The 18,325-nt window shown below is 41.8% G+C and overlaps 1 protein-coding gene across 1 annotated transcript in view; it reads left to right on the forward strand.

Moving 5' to 3' along the window:
• The window catches only part of LOC110380158 (serine/threonine-protein kinase Genghis Khan), a 51,852-nt gene that overhangs the window by 26,706 nt on the left and 6,821 nt on the right, over positions 1-18,325 (forward strand). Inside the window, exons 26-36 of the mRNA XM_064042438.1 lie at positions 5,425-5,528; positions 6,518-6,565; positions 6,961-7,089; positions 8,102-8,206; positions 8,805-8,975; positions 11,568-11,662; positions 12,041-12,167; positions 13,749-13,889; positions 14,381-14,588; positions 16,547-16,713; positions 17,187-17,382. Coding sequence (XP_063898508.1) covers positions 5,425-5,528; positions 6,518-6,565; positions 6,961-7,089; positions 8,102-8,206; positions 8,805-8,975; positions 11,568-11,662; positions 12,041-12,167; positions 13,749-13,889; positions 14,381-14,588; positions 16,547-16,713; positions 17,187-17,382 — 1,491 coding nt within the window. The remainder of the gene's footprint in view (positions 1-5,424; positions 5,529-6,517; positions 6,566-6,960; positions 7,090-8,101; positions 8,207-8,804; positions 8,976-11,567; positions 11,663-12,040; positions 12,168-13,748; positions 13,890-14,380; positions 14,589-16,546; positions 16,714-17,186; positions 17,383-18,325) is intronic.

Below are 18,325 nucleotides of genomic sequence, written 5' to 3' on the forward strand. Positions count from 1 at the left end.
CGAAACGGAGTTGAAAAGAGTATGCTATGTATTTAACAAAACATGCTTTTGGGTCGCTTCGTTTTACACGTAACTGTCAAGTACGGTCAGTTCCAAAAATATTATGTTATCTTTATGTGGGTAAAAATACACGCTTCAAATTGAATGCACATTTATTTGGTGTCGTATTATGCATGAAAATTGCGTAAAAATAATATTGTCTCTTCTCAACTCCTTGGTATTGCTATAAAAGTGAGAAGTTTCTAAGGTAGAATAAAAACAGTTTTTTTTTTATATATTTTGTTGTGTGTAATCTTCTTATTTTTATAGCGCAAAAAGATACTCAAGCACCACGTATCTTAAATGGTTTTCTAAATACATTTGCAGCACAAATCTTCTATATATAAATAAATATGTTTATTTAGTGCACCATTTCTTTTTGTTTTCGTTACATGTAACCGCACATTCCTACCCAATACACATATGAAACTTACCGTGACAACACTTTTTACGACGAACGCACTTTTATCGTCCATGGAAACTTGGCTCCCACCACAAAGTCCAACGTCGTCCGCGACGAAAAAAACGGAAATAAACGAAAAAATAAAAAAAAAACGCACATCACTATTTTCTAAAAAAAATGTGAATATGGACCCTATTGTGTTTGAAATTGGAACTGTGATTTGTTATTCCAAAAAACTAAAATGTTAACGAAATTTTAAATTCGGAATTCTTCACCTTTGTTAACGAACATGTATTATCTGTGGCATTTAATGTTTTTTTTTTTTTTGTATATTACTGTCGCGTCTAACGCTACACTTCTTTTTTTGTTTAAAAACTTATATATTTGTGTTTTTTTTCGTGTATTTTATTGTGCTGTTGGTATTTCTGTTCGATGACAGTTCGCATCTGGTTGAGGAGCAACATACCACTGTTTCTAGGCGTGACCTCCTGTATATGGGGTGTTGCTATACTTGTGTATCACCATATATACGACTGATACATGGTGATTGATTTCTATAGTCAAGGCTTATGTAGGGATAATGTTTTATGCAGCTATTTATTTTTATTTTTTAAGTTCTACCAGTGTCCTTTTATAAAATGGTTTAATTCTACAAAAATACTCTAAATAATCTCAACTTTAATATATATTTTTTTCTAATCATTTTAAAACTTGGAGAAATCAAGACATATACAACTGAATAGGCAGTTTAAAAACGTATTTTTTAAATAATTAAAAAGGTAGCTCGACGTCTTGGCTATGGATTTCAATTCAAATTATACGTAATACAATTTTTGGTCAAAAACTAAATGTAAATGCCAAAATTAATCAAGTCTATATTATTTGGAAGAAATGACAAAAATATTAGTGTTTGTAGACATTATTAGTGCTCAAAATTTTTACAGATATTTTTTTAACTTATTTTTTTCTAACTACGCCCAATGCTGTACTTTAATCTGTAAGCTCACCAAAGTATATTTATTTCTAGTCTTCAGAAAAATTTGTCTAGTCGAAAAACGATGATTGCCAAAGATTATTTAGCGATAGTGTTGTGCCTTAACCGGTCGAACTAGTCATTATTATCGATACGGTCTTATTACGTGCGTGAATACTTTAATGATTAACGACCCTTCCAATATTCTATCTACTGTTAATTTGCTTGACAGAGATAGGTTTGCGTCATTAGCCATAATGTCATCCTAGCCGATTATCGGCTACGGCGGCTGTTCTCATGTAAGGAGATTAGCCAACTACGCAGGACATATTATAGTGCACAAGCATTTGCGCAGACACAGATGCAATCACTATTCCTTCACTCTCATAGCCCGATGGGACGGCCATCCGACACGACCGGAGAGAGATCAGGCGCAGGACCGACATTTACGTGCTCTCCGATGCACGGGTGTATCAATCACCAATTTATATCTAGATAGATTATTGGAAACGGTAGTTAATCCGTATAGTGCGTTAGACAGAAATGTCGGGTTTTTTGAAAAGCTTTTGCGGGATTAATGCTTGGTTTATCCATATTTGTATAAAGTTGTGACGACATACGACATCATATTTAATAATAATTAGTTTTTTATTCTTTTTTTTTGTAGAAACAAGTAAAAATGTTAAGAATTTCATTACTGAATCTGATTTTGTGTTTTTACCTGCCTGTCAGAAAGGGTATGTTTTTTATAGATTATATCATTTAACATATATGACATTATGATCTGAAATCGTTTTAAAATAAATAGTCAACGCACATGACATGTTTCGATAACTTTTTTTATATCGATAAACGATCGATTGACAGACATATTGACAGCACAATTGAGTTTTTTTTTATTATTATTTATTGCTTAGTTTTAGTTTTTTTTTTCTATTAGATCAGTTGTAGAATCTCAACCAGTGTTTTTTTATTATTACTATGTTAAGTTTTAAGACCGTATAAGATATTAAAAAGTGATTAAATTATATTAAGAAAATAGTAAAGTATTTCCTAAAAGTTGGCATCTAATATTTAAAAACGTATGGTCTTAAAACTGAGCGAGCGAATCTTGACTTTTTTCGCGTTTCTTTTTTTTATGTTATTATTTTTTAAGTTACTTGTCAGCACATTTAATCTGCATTTAACTTTTTATGTTTACTGTTAGGTTATATTTCTCTCAGTGCATAACTGTACGTGTCTAAGTGATAGTACATTGTTTTGTACATAAGTTATTAAAAATTCTGTTGTAATTATGTTTTTTGTTATTTATTTTTAACGGCGTTTCTTCTGAAAGTTGGTAAACGGCTATATTTTTACACCGCTGACATTTGGTACTGAAATTCAACGCTAAAGAGTACCTGGCAATAATTCTTGTTCAAGCACGTGTTAATTATCTACATATGGTTTAACTAGATACTGCCGAACTACCTTGGCAACAGAACAGGCTAGTTTCACTTGATTTTTATCACTAATACACACAACCATTTTCGGCCACACAACCATTCAAAATTGAACTCAATTTCAATACAATTAAAACACAAAGTTATGCGCAAGCAGCGAGGCAGGGATCGGCGAAATCTTCGACGTATTGGAGCGGCAAAGAAGAGAACGGTTCGTTTGTCTTAATATTAGCTAAACATCCTAATTAGAAGTAGACTCATCGTATGTGAACGTGTAGAGGTGGGTGGTTGCGAATCGAAACATCGATTTTTTATCGATAGTTTTTTTTAAACTTTGTGATTGACTCGATCTAAACTCTATTAAAAAAAAAGAGTAAAAACTATTATTATTTCAATATTAAATTGTTTCTGCAAATAAAACTTAATTTTATAATTATTCTGTTTCATTTTCAAAGTTCGATATCTATTCGATTGCGATTCCGATGAATCGATTCATTGGGTTGACGTGTAATATCGATATTTCGATTCGCAATCGTCTTCCACTAGATTGTGTGTTATTTTGTCCCTTTAACATTATCTGTTGTTATTAGAGAACGCTTTGCTGTGAATAACGTTATTTTTTTTTCCAAAAATGCTTCTTAAATCATCTTGTGGTGATTGGTTTTCTAATTTCCTAAACAGTTTCCTAATATTTTTTCTTATGTTTAAAAAAATACCGTTTGTGATATTTTTTTGTATTTTTTTTTAAATAGTTGTGTAAAATGTACAGTCAGTGACAAATGTTTGTGCAAAGCATTTTTTTAAATGTTTTTATTTTTTTTATCAATAAAATATAACGACAGATATTGTTATGTTTTTTAAAGGTGTAAGTTTTTAGTCTTTGTGCTGCGTACGTAGTTTTCTATCAATTAGTTTCATTTTGTCTATGAGGCGTCCATTGTAAATACGAGCAAGTGTAAAGGGAAAAAGTTTTTTTTTTATCATTTACTAAATTGTGTCACTGTTTTGTGGGTCTTTTTTTACTAATCAGTTTTTGGAATATTTTTGTATTGGTAAGTTGAAAAATAAACTTCCCGTATTTTTTTTTTTTCAAAAATTATTCAAACTTTTTTGTCTTTAAAATTACAAAAAAACGTGGGTGGTGTTTTGGAAATAAGTTATAAGATGAGAATGATTGAAATTAAAAAAAATAATGTGACTCCGAAACAGTGACGAACCAACATTTAACAGTTTTGTCAAAATTTTGATAACAATATGAAACGATTCTTCTTTTTTATGCAAATCGCTTCGCTTTTGCTTGAGCTTGTTGCGGTGGCATGGATGTGACAAAAAACTTGCGCTCTAGTACTCAATTTTTACATCCATTGCTCCTTTACAACTGAAATACTTCAATTATAATAATGTACTCAGCTGCATCCGGTTAGACTGGAGGCCGACCCCAACATAGTTGGGAAAAGGCTACGCAGATGATGAAAATAATTTGGAAAGTTGAAGTAATATTCGTCAATGTTTAATAAAATTGATAAATTGTGTACTAAAGCTTTATTGAAAAACCCTGGTTTTGTGAAGTCCATGCACCACATAATGCCCTAAAGCGATTGGTTTTTTCCTTTAACACTTGTTTGTATACGCACATAGGTATTTTGACTAATCTGTTTTGTTTTTCTCAATTGTAAAACTACTTTTCTACCGTAGTTTTTTTTTTGTAAGCGTCCTACGTCAGCACACGAGCCGACATTTTGAATGTTTTAGTTATAAATTTAATTTTTAAATCTTAAATATAAGTTACTCAATTTACATTATTATTTATATTTAATGTAATATTAAATGGAAAGGGAAATAATATGGATATATTTTGGAGCCTGTCGGGATTCACCATTTTTTTTTCGTTTCTAAAATGTCTCGGTGTCACCTATTTTAGATATATTATTTAATCATATTTCCATATAGAGTTTATTTATACAAATAATATTATGTTGTATTTATTTATTTTTATTTTAATAATGAAATGTTCTCGTGTGCTGAAGGGTATAGTTTGTACAGAGTCAATTGTATTCGTCCTATGTGCATGTCATAGTCCCGGTCTTGTGCTGACTAAATGTGTTCTAGTACAGTCGAGCACAAACTTACAAAAATCATAAAAAATATAAATTTAATAAGAAAAAATGATAAAAAAAAATTGTGTACAAAAATTTTTGTCCTCGACTGTACACAAAAAAAATCTAATAATTGTAACGTTTTTTTATATTAATGTTTTGTGAACGTGGTTTGGGTTGGGATTGGTTTATGTGTTATTTATTATTCTATCTACATATTTTTACATATTCCCCGTTTTTGTCATAGTGTTTCTCTATATTTTTAAGGGTTTATTGATTTTTCTAGTGTCTCGTTCTCCTGCAAACATTTTTGTACAATGTGGAACAGTGTTTCTTGATATGTTATTTACAGAAAAAGATTAATAATTATTAAATAGCTCATGGGAAAAAATATATTAAAGAACGAAACACTAGAACCAAAAATCCCAATATTTTCTACCACAAAACTGACATTATCCTTTTATTTTTCAGTCCTGGACCGGCCGCCATCTCAAATGAGCTATCTAGACCAATTTCTGAAGGAAGCGCCGACGGAGCGACATTACGACAATGTGGCTTCTATCAACGAGCAGAAGGTAGGTTTTGCAATGGCAAATGTGACTGTAGTGTTAAGTAGAAGACGGTAGTCAGAAGTATGTATGCAACTTATGTAGGGAGATATTAGTCACCTTTTCATGGGATTCATTTATTTTGTAACTTATTGATTACATTTTTATTCTAATTACAAAATAATATTAAAGTAACTTGGTTCATTATAAGGTACACTTCTTGTCAAATAACTTTGCTACTTCGAAGTTAGTTTTTTTTTTAATATTCTCATAACAAAATAATATTAAGTAAAGTCGGTTTATTTTTATACCTACTTCTCGCCAGTTAACTTTACTATTTCGAAGTAAGTTAAGTGACACGAAAACAACACTACTTACTGCAACTGACAAAATCAAATAATTTTTAACAACTTTTTGTAAATACACATATTTTGTTAGTTTTCGACCAGCCTTATTTTCGTTTTCATTATTTACATGTAAATAATGCAAATAAGACGTATAATATGTCTCTGTTTTTCAGCTGTGCGTAATAAGTGTTTTATTTAACAATGCTTTTGTCATTCATTCATTTATATCACTTTTTTGTTCCATCATTATTTTGTAGAACGTGGTCCAGCATTGAAATAAAAAATGCAGCGATTTAGAACATTTTTTTCTTGAATATAGGAAGCTGATATTTTAATTCCTGTTGGACTGCGTTTTAAAGCTTAAATTATGTGACTAATTTTGTCATCAAGGTGAAAGTTTAATTTCAGTCACTGAACTGTATTTCATCAAAGCCTTTTTAACCGACTTCCTATCACTTGTCATACTGAAGTCACTCCCGTTCGTGCCATCTTTCAGGCAATCCATCCATCTGTTCTTAGATCCCTTTCCCTCTCCATCCATATAAATTCATACTTAGCATACACCTTGAATACAAAAAAAAATAGGTATGATAAAGTACAGTCAGTGACATAAATTCATGCAGCTTTTATGTTTTGTTTAGCCATTTTGTTTGTTTGCTTATCTGTCAGATGTCGCCGCAGTACCGTTACAGAAACCAGCATTGTTGCAATGCAAAGGTATTTTATATTTGTTTTTATTTATTATTTGCTTTATTTATTTTTACAAATCCTTATTTAAAGTTAACTTCTGTGCATAATTTTGAAAAAAATTGTTGGTAATAAAATGCACTCATTGGTACAATTTATTTCATTTTCTTGTACATAATACGCAATTGCTTACTCCATCACTAACCTTTCATTCGCCATTTAAATTTCACTGAACATGTATTTATTGTAAAAAGAGTTCCTACGTCGTTCTATTGGCATAATTACCATATTTTGACATCAAAACTAATTTGTTACATCTAAATAATATAAGGATATATTTGAATTTGTTTTTAATTATTGATTATTTTTAGTATATTATTTTATTTACTACTGTTTTAACTTCTTACACAATTTGTATCACACAGCTAATGTACGGGTCCCAGCAATCGGCCGCACTAAGCGGGTCCGTGGAGCTGCAAGATGAGCTGGAGCCCCGGGCGTCGTCGCCCGCCTCCAGCAAGAGCTCGCCCAGTGAGATGTCCACTGTTAGCATAGTATGTATTGTGTTATATTGTATAGCTAATGTACGGGTCTCAGCAATCGGCCGCACTAAGCGGGTCCGTGGAGCTGCAAGATGAGCTGGAGCCCCGGGCGTCGTCGCCCGCCTCCAGCAAGAGCTCGCCCAGTGAGATGTCCACTGTTAGCATAGTATGTATTAGTTTATTTATCACTTTATTATTTCTTCTTCAATAAGGACCCATTTAATCATCAGTCAACTTCTATCTTGGGAATAAATATGGCGGTTTGACATCATCTGTCAAAACGACATGTCGGTGACAGGTAGGGTTGCCAACTTTTTTTACAAGAAATAAAGTATATTAAGGTCTATGAAGATTATTAAACAGTATTTTAGCAAAACAAACAGTATTTATTTATTATTTTTATAAAAATAATATTTTAAAAAAATTGTGAGCGTCTAAATGTAACACATAATAATGTGTCTGCATTTTGATGCTGAAAACAGTATTTTGTATACTTTTTTTTTGTTAAACAGTAAACAGTATAATTTAGTGAAAAACAGTAGAATACTGTTTAAAACAGTATAGTTGGCAACCCTAGTGACAGGTGTCAATCTTGATTTTTAATATTCACAGGTGTTTTAACTCATGTACCCCCCTGTAAGGTAAGACATACTTGTACTACAGTGGACACTCCCATCTTACCAAATAGGATAGTAAAAGAGCAGTAAGCGCCGTTATTATGCAAAAAATCATCAGTGGTCAGGTGGAAAAGTCCGTGGTAGTACATAAATCGTGGGTCATGTGGAACAAGCAAAGGTCTGCCATCTTTTTAATCCATCAAGTGACCTTGCTTGCTTGTTCCACATCTATAGTCCCATGCAGCTTTTCCTCCCATTTACCAAGTATTTCAACAACTTTTATCTTCCATTTAATTTGAAATTTTGTACGCCATCATAAGGTAAAACATGAGTTAGTACTACTCATTCTAAGACCTATACTTTGTACCATGTTTTACTTAATAAAGTATCTTTATCTCTTTCACCAGGACCCGTCACTCGGACCGTCAGTGCCAGGCAAGCAGAAAGTCCACCAGTTCCTAGTGAGGACGTTCAGCAGCCCCACCAAGTGTAACCACTGTACGTCGCTTATGGTGAGTATATCTACGTTTTTGTAGTTTTGCTTAATGCAGGTTGTAGATGACAATATGGTAGTAGTATTAAAATTAAGTGATGATTTGCTAAACCCACATGTTTGTTTGTAATTTTTTTAAATATACAATTTTGGTATTTCTTTCTGATTCGGATTTCGGAATGCCATTTTTACATTTATGTACGCCGTGTTATTTGTAACGTCAACTGTGGCAATTTTGTTCTGGCGATACGATGGATCGCATGCGTTTTAAATAGTCCGTAAGTAAAGATACCGTCATTGCAATAGTCGCGGGGCGGGTAAATGGATGGTGGGTAACACGAATACGTTGTTCTTGACATTGGCGCATCTTGTGCGATTGGGGCGCGTGAGCGGGACGAATTCGTGCGGCGTGAATGGAAACCATGTCGCGTTACCCGCTAATGCTCGCCCCGCGCACATTGCAATTGCGCCTTATTGTTGCACCTCGCGCGAATAGCATTTGATGCGTCGCAGATGTAAGTAATTAAGCCTTGAGATGGGTTGTCGAATGAAATGGAGAGGTTTTTGATGTTTTTTTTTTCTAGTTTGCATTTCCTAATGTGTTTATTTCTTCGTAGATTGGTCTCACCCGACAAGGCGTGGTATGCGAGACCTGCGGGCTGGCAGTACACACGTGGTGCTGCGGGCGCGTGGCGCCGCGCTGCCCGCTGCCGCCCGAGCGCTCGCGCCGCCCGCTCGGCATCGACCCCGCGCGCGGACAGGGCACCGCCTACGAGGGATACGTTAAGGTGAGTGTGCTCGCACAGGTACACACGGTGCTGCGCGCTGCCCGCTGCCGCCCGAGCGCTCGCGCCGCCCGCTCGGCATCGACCCGCGCGCGGACAGGGCACCGCCTACGAGGGATACGTTAAGGTGAGTGTGCTCGCACAGGTACACACGGTGCTGCGCGCTGCCCGCTGCCGCCCGAGCGCTCGCGCCGCCCGCTCGGCATCGACCCGCGCGCGGACAGGGCACCGCCTACGAGGGATACGTTAAGGTGAGTGTGCTCGCACAGGTACACGGTGCTGCGCGCTGCCCGCTGCCGCCCGAGCGCTCGCGCCGCCCGCTCGGCATCGACCCGCGCGCGGACAGGGCACCGCCTACGAGGGATACGTTAAGGTGAGTGTGCTCGCACAGGTACACACGGTGCTGCGCGCTGCCCGCTGCCGCCCGAGCGCTCGCGCCGCCCGCTCGGCATCGACCCCGCGCGCGGACAGGGCACCGCCTACGAGGGATACGTTAAGGTGAGTGTGCTCGCACAGGTACACACGGTGCTGCGCGCTGCCCGCTGCCGCCCGAGCGCTCGCGCCGCCCGCTCGGCATCGACCCGCGCGCGGACAGGGCACCGCCTACGAGGGATACGTTAAGGTGAGTGTGCTCGCACAGGTACACGGTGCTGCGCGCTGCCCGCTGCCGCCCGAGCGCTCGCGCCGCCCGCTCGGCATCGACCCCGCGCGCGGACAGGGCACCGCCTACGAGGGATACGTTAAGGTGAGTGTGCTCGCACAGGTACACACGGTGCTGCGCGCTGCCCGCTGCCGCCCGAGCGCTCGCGCCGCCCGCTCGGCATCGACCCGCGCGCGGACAGGGCACCGCCTACGAGGGATACGTTAAGGTGAGTGTGCTCGCACAGGTACACACGGTGCTGCGCGCTGCCCGCTGCCGCCCGAGCGCTCGCGCCGCCCGCTCGGCATCGACCCCGCGCGGACAGGGCACCGCCTACGAGGGATACGTTAAGGTGAGTGTGCTCGCACAGGTACACGGTGCTGCGCGCTGCCCGCTGCCGCCCGAGCGCTCGCGCCGCCCGCTCGGCATCGACCCGCGCGCGGACAGGGCACCGCCTACGAGGGATACGTTAAGGTGAGTGTGCTCGCACAGGTACACACGGTGCTGCGCGCTGCCCGCTGCCGCCCGAGCGCTCGCGCCGCCCGCTCGGCATCGACCCGCGCGCGGACAGGGCACCGCCTACGAGGGATACGTTAAGGTGAGTGTGCTCGCACAGGTACACACGGTGCTGCGCGCTGCCCGCTGCCGCCCGAGCGCTCGCGCCGCCCGCTCGGCATCGACCCCGCGCGCGGACAGGGCACCGCCTACGAGGGATACGTTAAGGTGAGTGTGCTCGCACAGGTACACACGGTGCTGCGCGCTGCCCGCTGCCGCCCGAGCGCTCGCGCCGCCCGCTCGGCATCGACCCGCGCGCGGACAGGGCACCGCCTACGAGGGATACGTTAAGGTGAGTGTGCTCGCACAGGTACACGGTGCTGCGCGCTGCCCGCTGCCGCCCGAGCGCTCGCGCCGCCCGCTCGGCATCGACCCCGCGCGCGGACAGGGCACCGCCTACGAGGGATACGTTAAGGTGAGTGTGCTCGCACAGGTACACACGGTGCTGCGCGCTGCCCGCTGCCGCCCGAGCGCTCGCGCCGCCCGCTCGGCATCGACCCGCGCGCGGACAGGGCACCGCCTACGAGGGATACGTTAAGGTGAGTGTGCTCGCACAGGTACACGGTGCTGCGCGCTGCCCGCTGCCGCCCGAGCGCTCGCGCCGCCCGCTCGGCATCGACCCGCGCGCGGACAGGGCACCGCCTACGAGGGATACGTTAAGGTGAGTGTGCTCGCACAGGTACACACGGTGCTGCGCGCTGCCCGCTGCCGCCCGAGCGCTCGCGCCGCCCGCTCGGCATCGACCCCGCGCGCGGACAGGGCACCGCCTACGAGGGATACGTTAAGGTGAGTGTGCTCGCACAGGTACACACGGTGCTGCGCGCTGCCCGCTGCCGCCCGAGCGCTCGCGCCGCCCGCTCGGCATCGACCCCGCGCGCGGACAGGGCACCGCCTACGAGGGATACGTTAAGGTCAGTGTGCGAGCACAGGACAGGACATTGGTCATTTGTCACACCACCACCCCCCCATTTTGTAACCCCTTATGTTGAACATACACCTCCTCTCCCATTTTGTAACCCCTTATGGTGTAAGTACACCTGTCAGAAGCGACCGCGACCAACAATTCTCTGAGTCGAACGCGTTAAAAAATTCTGCCATACACACTGTCAGTAACTCGAATCTGGTGACGTCCCGTTGTAACAAATCAATTAATGTTCTTTTTGTAAACTCTGTCCCCTATTTTACTGGTTTGTAGCTCAGGAATAGGATCTTATTTCTCGTAAACTTTTTTGGATACCGTCTCAGTCGAAAGAGGTCCAATGCTTTACATAGGCCTTTCCCGAAATTCTCCACTTTGCTCGATCTTTAGCAACCCGTCAACCGTCAAAAAACCCTAAAAGACCAATCGTCTATGCAACTTGTGATTCTTTGATTATAACAATGTTTAATATTGTGCACAGGTCCCGAAACCCGGTGGCGTGAAGAAAGGCTGGATGAGACAGTTCGTGGTCGTGTGCGACTTCAAACTGTTCCTCTACGACATATCACAAGACCGGTGAGTACACCTACACAAGTTAAACGGCTTGAAGAATAATGTCGTCAAATATCTGTGTACTTCATAAGTCGGCTTTTTGACTTCGATCGCATTTGCTGTAGTGTTTTGTTTATATAATACGTCATGTGTTTTCTATCTGGTTGTTTCTAGCGGGATTCGGGTTATACGTAATGTGTGTTTATATTTTAGATTTTACGAAGTGATAGTATATAGTTTCAGAAAATATTTATTTTGTTTATAATTAGAGAGTTACAAAGCAAAGTCGCCTTTAGTGGTACAGAAATGAGGTCGTATTTCAAGCAAAATCGAGCTGTTTTTTTAGTAGTTTGTCATATAGTATTGTTTTATAAGTATTATATAATGATACATTTGTTACAGGAACGCGTTACCTTCAGTATGCGTCAGTCAAGTGCTGGACATGCGCGATCCGGAGTTCAGCGTGACGTCCGTCAAGGACTCTGACGTCATACACGCCAACAAGCGAGACATACCTTGTATATTTAGGGTAAGTGTGTAACACTCGCGTGTCCGTCAGTGTGTGTCCGTCAAGTGCTGGACGTGCGCGACCCGGAGTTCAGCGTGACGTCCGTCAAGGACTCTGACGTCATACACGCCAACAAGCGAGACATACCTTGTATATTTAGGGTAAGTGTAACACTCGCGTGTCCGTCAGTGTGTGTCCGTCAAGTGCTGGACGTGCGCGACCCGGAGTTCAGCGTGACGTCCGTCAAGGACTCTGACGTCATACACGCCAACAAGCGAGACATACCTTGTATATTTAGGGTAAGTGTGTAACACTCGCGTGTCCGTCAGTGTGTCCGTCAAGTGCTGGACATGCGCGATCCGGAGTTCAGCGTGACGTCCGTCAAGGACTCTGACGTCATACACGCCAACAAGCGAGACATACCTTGTATATTTAGGGTAAGTGTGTAACACTCGCGTGTCCGTCAGTGTGTCCGTCAAGTGCTGGACATGCGCGATCCGGAGTTCAGCGTGACGTCCGTCAAGGACTCTGACGTCATACACGCCAACAAGCGAGACATACCTTGTATATTTAGGGTAAGTGTGTAACACTCGCGTGTCCGTCAGTGTGTGTCAGTCAAGTGCTGGACATGCGCGATCCGGAGTTCAGCGTGACGTCCGTCAAGGACTCTGACGTCATACACGCCAACAAGCGAGACATACCTTGTATATTTAGGGTAAGTGTGTAACACTCGCGTGTCCGTCAGTGTGTGTCCGTCAAGTGCTGGACGTGCGCGACCCGGAGTTCAGCGTGACGTCCGTCAAGGACTCTGACGTCATACACGCCAACAAGCGAGACATACCTTGTATATTTAGGGTAAGTGTGTAACACTCGCGTGTCCGTCAGTGTGTGTCCGTCAAGTGCTGGACGTGCGCGACCCGGAGTTCAGCGTGACGTCCGTCAAGGACTCTGACGTCATACACGCCAACAAGCGAGACATACCTTGTATATTTAGGGTAAGTGTGTAACACTCGCGTGTCCGTCAGTGTGTGTCCGTCAAGTGCTGGACGTGCGCGACCCGGAGTTCAGCGTGACGTCCGTCAAGGACTCTGACGTCATACACGCCAACAAGCGAGACATACCTTGTATATTTAGGGTAAGCAGAAATCTAGCTAAAGCAATAATGAAAGAAATTCTGGGGACTAAAAATGCACATATTTTAGAAAAAATATTGTAAACAAGGGGGAAATTTTATGCTGAACAATGTGCTACTTATTTTAGCCGCATAATAAAAATAAACTTCCTTTTTAGGAGTACTGATTTTTGTGTGTTACTTCTGCATAAAATAAATAAAAAATATATTTTATGTAAAGAAGATATGTAAAGCCACTGCCGTTGGCTTTGCTAAAAGCTAGGCATCCATTTAAAGTCGTATGTCATCAACTTTTCAAAAACAATAAGTTGGTTTGCATTTGGAGGTGTCGTAAATAGATCGTCAATGTAATTTGCCACGATTAAGATTTATGTGTATTTATTTTGAATAAGATGCTATATTTAAGTACATTGTGTAATTAATTTAAACTTAGGTAAATTACTTAACTAAAAACAATATTTTTCTATTAGATATCAACGTCACAACTGGAAGGCGGCAAGCGGTCTCACACACTCATGCTCGCGGAGTCGGAATCAGAGAAGACGAAGTGGGTGGTCGCGCTAAGTGAACTACACAGGATACTTAAGCGTAATAACTTGCCGGACAAGTGTGTAAGTTGGAGTTTTTGTTTATATTTTGTCTTTGTGTGTGACTTTATTTTAGGGAAATAGGACCCATATAAATTAAAATAAATCTATTATGACTACTACCGCCCTTATGCGCTTTCTTTAGAACCTGCTTAATTTTTGTGATACCAAAAATCTTTGACTCAAAGGTCCCGAACGTCGCGTTAGTTTACTCGTAACAAAACGTTTTGTTTAGTCATGCCCAGTGTACGTATTTGACCTAGGGAAAGGTGCTTGACCCTACTTATTCTATGGCATCTCCGCTCAATTTTCCCTCCTACGAAGGAATGACGCTACGTCTCGAGCTCGTCACATTTGTGACACGAGGCAGGGATGAGCTGCAATTGTTAGACACACGTCCTCCGGGGCCCATTAAGCTCCCATGTGTCGAGTGGTCTCACCGTTTCTTTACATCTCAAATTCGGCGATCACACTCTAGCCCAAATATTTGACCTAACATGTTACTTTCTCTCTAGGTATACAGCGCATGCGTAGTCCTAGACTCGACGGCAGCAGCCACCGTCCGCAACGCCCTCTGTGCCTGCGTGTTAGAGCGTTCCCGTATCTGCGTGGGCGGTGAAGCGGGATTAGCGCTCATAGACCTGGAGCGAGGCGAGGTGACGCCTCGACGTGCTCACGCGCCGGTCTCCACCATTGCTTATGTGCCCCATGAGCAACTGCTGGGTAAGTGTACCAATATGGTCGCAAAACTCTTGTACTTGAATGATCTTTATATCCATACCGTCATAAGTGAAAGCTTCTTTAAATCTATTGCTGTCTCTTCCTCTGTCAACAAGATAAAAAGTGTTAGCAATAGATTTAATGAAGCTTTAATTTTAATGGAGCTTTGTGCAACTGACGGATAATGCGTTGCCTAAAACTATACATCCTTTAATTTAGAAATAAATGACTATGTTTATGTACCGTCTATTATTATATACTTTCTATATAAATATTTGTATCACTAAATTGTTAATTTTTACTCTTTTTCAAAACTGTTGTTGTTATGTATGTGGTCTACGATAGTTCATCATCCTCCGAGCCTTTTTCCCAACTATTTTGGGGTCGGCTTCCAGTCTAACCGGATGTAACTGAGTACCAGTGTTTTACAAGGAAGGATCTATCTGACCTCCTCATCCCTCCCTCCCTCCCTCCTCAAGTGTACCAACATTACCGCAAAATACCCTGAAAACTTGTAATTGGCTATATTCTACTTATAATAATTACTATTGTATTACCTAGCTGTAAGATTTCCTAAAAATGTAAAAGAAAATACCTCAAAATATCCGAACTCTGAAACACAAGGAAACTTCAGAACGTTTCAATCAGAAAGTGTCTGACCTTCTTCAAAATATTTACCTCATTTGTACATGTTTTAGTCACTTTTACAGGTTATAACATATTTATCTCGAACGAATACCGGAAGATACTCCATTATATTCGATTTCTATACGTAGAGGCACTCATGCAGTACTTCCCCAATGGGATTACTGCATGAGTACCTTTAAATATAGATACTTCTTCAACAAGATCGTCGATATAGAAGGTTCAACGTGAACGTCGTGCGGGTTCGGTGAATGCCAACGGATTTCATAGCTACTAGCTATGTGAGGAAATCCGTTGATATTCACCGGTATCGCGCGATGTAAATCTACGTGTCATCGAAGACCAAGATCAAGAACGCCCAAGAAGAATTTATAGTTTTATAAAAATTATATATCATCATCCAGTCCTTATCCCAATTTTATTTGTTTCGGTTTCTGTTGCTGGGGAGCTTATTCCACTATTTTATCCTCCTAAAAAAAAAACACTTATGAAATGGCGGGCCTTTTGGGGGCTGTTTTCCTTCGAAAAGTACTGATTTTCAGCCTTCTTTGAAGAAATTATCCATCCATCTTTTCTTCACTATATCCGTCCACGTTCATGCCCAAAACCTTCCTTACAACGTGACTTTTAATTCCTCCGCATCACATACCATGACAGCCTATGCCATGATAGAATTTAAAATATACATACAATGAACAATCTGAATGTCTTGAATATATGCCTTGCTTGTTAGAACATAAGATACAATTTTGTTTGTACTATGTGATGTGCCATTAAAGGTCCATTTCCAAGCGTGTCTGCGAACGGCAGTGTGTGTCGTTATAATTTTCATACTCTTATTATTTATCCACTTGCCACATGGCTTGGAAATGAAGCTTTACCAATATAATGATGTATGTGTGTTGTTATTTATTCTGTAGATTGTCTTTAGATATCAAATTATATCGTGTTACTTGTAAAGTGCGAGTCACTTCGCAGAAACCATTTTTAGGTGTCAATAGCTGAGAGGTGCAAGGCCACTGTGCTTTGGCTTTGAATTTGTCATTGAGTTTTGTAAGAACTATGTATGTATTATGCCATGTACATGTGTAACTATACTTGTATAATACCTATATTATATGTTTTTCTTGCCTTGTGTAATCTAATGATGTTTGTCATAAAGAATCACATCACACACAGGAGGTGGTGAATCGCGAGCATTTTGGGGACTGTATTTTGTAAATTTGACCTTCAAAAACTGCTGATTTTCAGCCCACTTTGAATAAATGACTTTTCTGTATCAAATATTAACATACCTTCACCATTTTTCTCCACAGTGGTAATCGCAGGCCGCGGCCGACACGTCCGTCTAGTCCCGATCCGAGCACTGGAATGTGCTGAGGTAGAATGCGTGAAACTAGCTGAAAGTAAAGGCGCTCTCGCACTCGCCGCCGGCCCCCTGTCTCATGCCGCTCACGGCTTCGCTGTGTTGTGTAAACGACAGGTAAGTCAGAAAAGTGTGCCAATTTACAAAAGTTATAGTATTTTTTTTTTCACACACGTAATAAAGAAAGACGGCAGGAAAGAATAGATATAATATACAAAGGTGATGCTTATTTCTAAAGAAATCTCTTCTAGCAGGTATTTGTGAAAGGAAAACGAGAATAAAAGAGATGTAGACAGTGTGTAAAAAGAAATGGAAGCAGAAATTAAAATGAAAGAAAACAGCTGTACATTATACCTACATAAACAATACGTGCATATTTTGCGTGTTTTTAAACTGTTATTTTTATTTTATACTTTTTCGTATTCCTCACAGCAAACCCTTTCATTTGATACTCAAATCATGGGGGTGGATTTCAAATAGCATTTTGGGGAGGCCGCCATATTTGATTTGTAATGATGTTTTCTAGATAGTCAGTTAAAAACTGCTTATTCTGAGTTTATATGTTGGATTTTTGTATGTGTGTCCTCTAGAACGCGTACGTAGTGAACGTGTACGAGATCACCCGCACTGTAGCGCGTCGTGTCCGCGTGGCGGAGCTGCGTGCTGCGGGCGCGGTGTGCAGCGTGCAGCTGTGCGGCGCGCGCCTGCTGCTGGGGTACCGCGGCGGCTTCGCGGCGCATGCGCTGCCCGACCCGCGCCGGGCTACGCTCGACCAACCTGCCGTCTGTGAGTATCTTAGTCCTAGTGAAGGTTTAAGATCACGCGCAAGGTGCCCGTCTGTCGGGGCTGCGGGTTGTTCGAAAAAGATACCGCGGCCCTGGTACATAAAAGGCCTACGACGGAACACGACGGTTTTTTAGTCAGTAAGAGTCTGACACTCCCTCACCGCAGCTAACCCACAGCGGGAGGGGTCATTTGATGATTTTTGACGTCGGTAAAAAAAAGGTGCCCGTCTGTATGAACCTTACCTACGTCGTTACTGCCTTGGTCTAGCTGTCGCAAGCGCGGCTGCTGGGCACGAGGTCTCGGTTTCTGGGTCTTAAAAACTTCGGTGGGTTTTAGTAACCCGCATAGCAGCCCGGAGCCTGGAAGTTGGTGATTGATACACTCGTGCATCAGAGAGCATGTAAATGTCGGTCCTGCGCCTGATCTCTTGCCGCTCGTGTCGGATTGCCGTCCCATCGCGCTATGAGAGTGAAGGAATAGTGAGTGCACCTGTGTCTGCGCATTTGCTCATGCTCGTGCACTATAATATCTCCTGCGCAGTTGATCTCCTTAGGTGAGAACAGCCGCCATAGCCCATAATTGGTTAGGAGGTCATCAATATAAACGTAGAATGCCTAGAAGCTGCAAGTAATGGTGGTGCGGAGCACTGTGACCAATAGAAATGGAGCTAACTGAGGGGGCCGAAGGAATCGCTTACGTGCACTGCGCACTGTGACGCTGTGCGGACGTGAGATGTGCTCGTTACTTTCGTACTTTTATATTTTGGATGTCTAAAGCTGCGTCTACGCTAGGAGAACCGAGCACGAGCCGAACACAATTCGTCTAATGTGGACCGACTTACAAGCCTCTAACGAGCGCGCTGCAAGCATTTCGTGCGTGCTCGGCTGCGTTCCGCCTGTTGTCGGTTTTTGACGAACACAAAGAGATTTGCTAACAGTGATCT

Source organism: Helicoverpa armigera, chromosome 28 (assembly GCF_030705265.1).
Source record: "Helicoverpa armigera isolate CAAS_96S chromosome 28, ASM3070526v1, whole genome shotgun sequence".
Classification (NCBI taxonomy): domain Eukaryota; kingdom Metazoa; phylum Arthropoda; class Insecta; order Lepidoptera; family Noctuidae; genus Helicoverpa; species Helicoverpa armigera.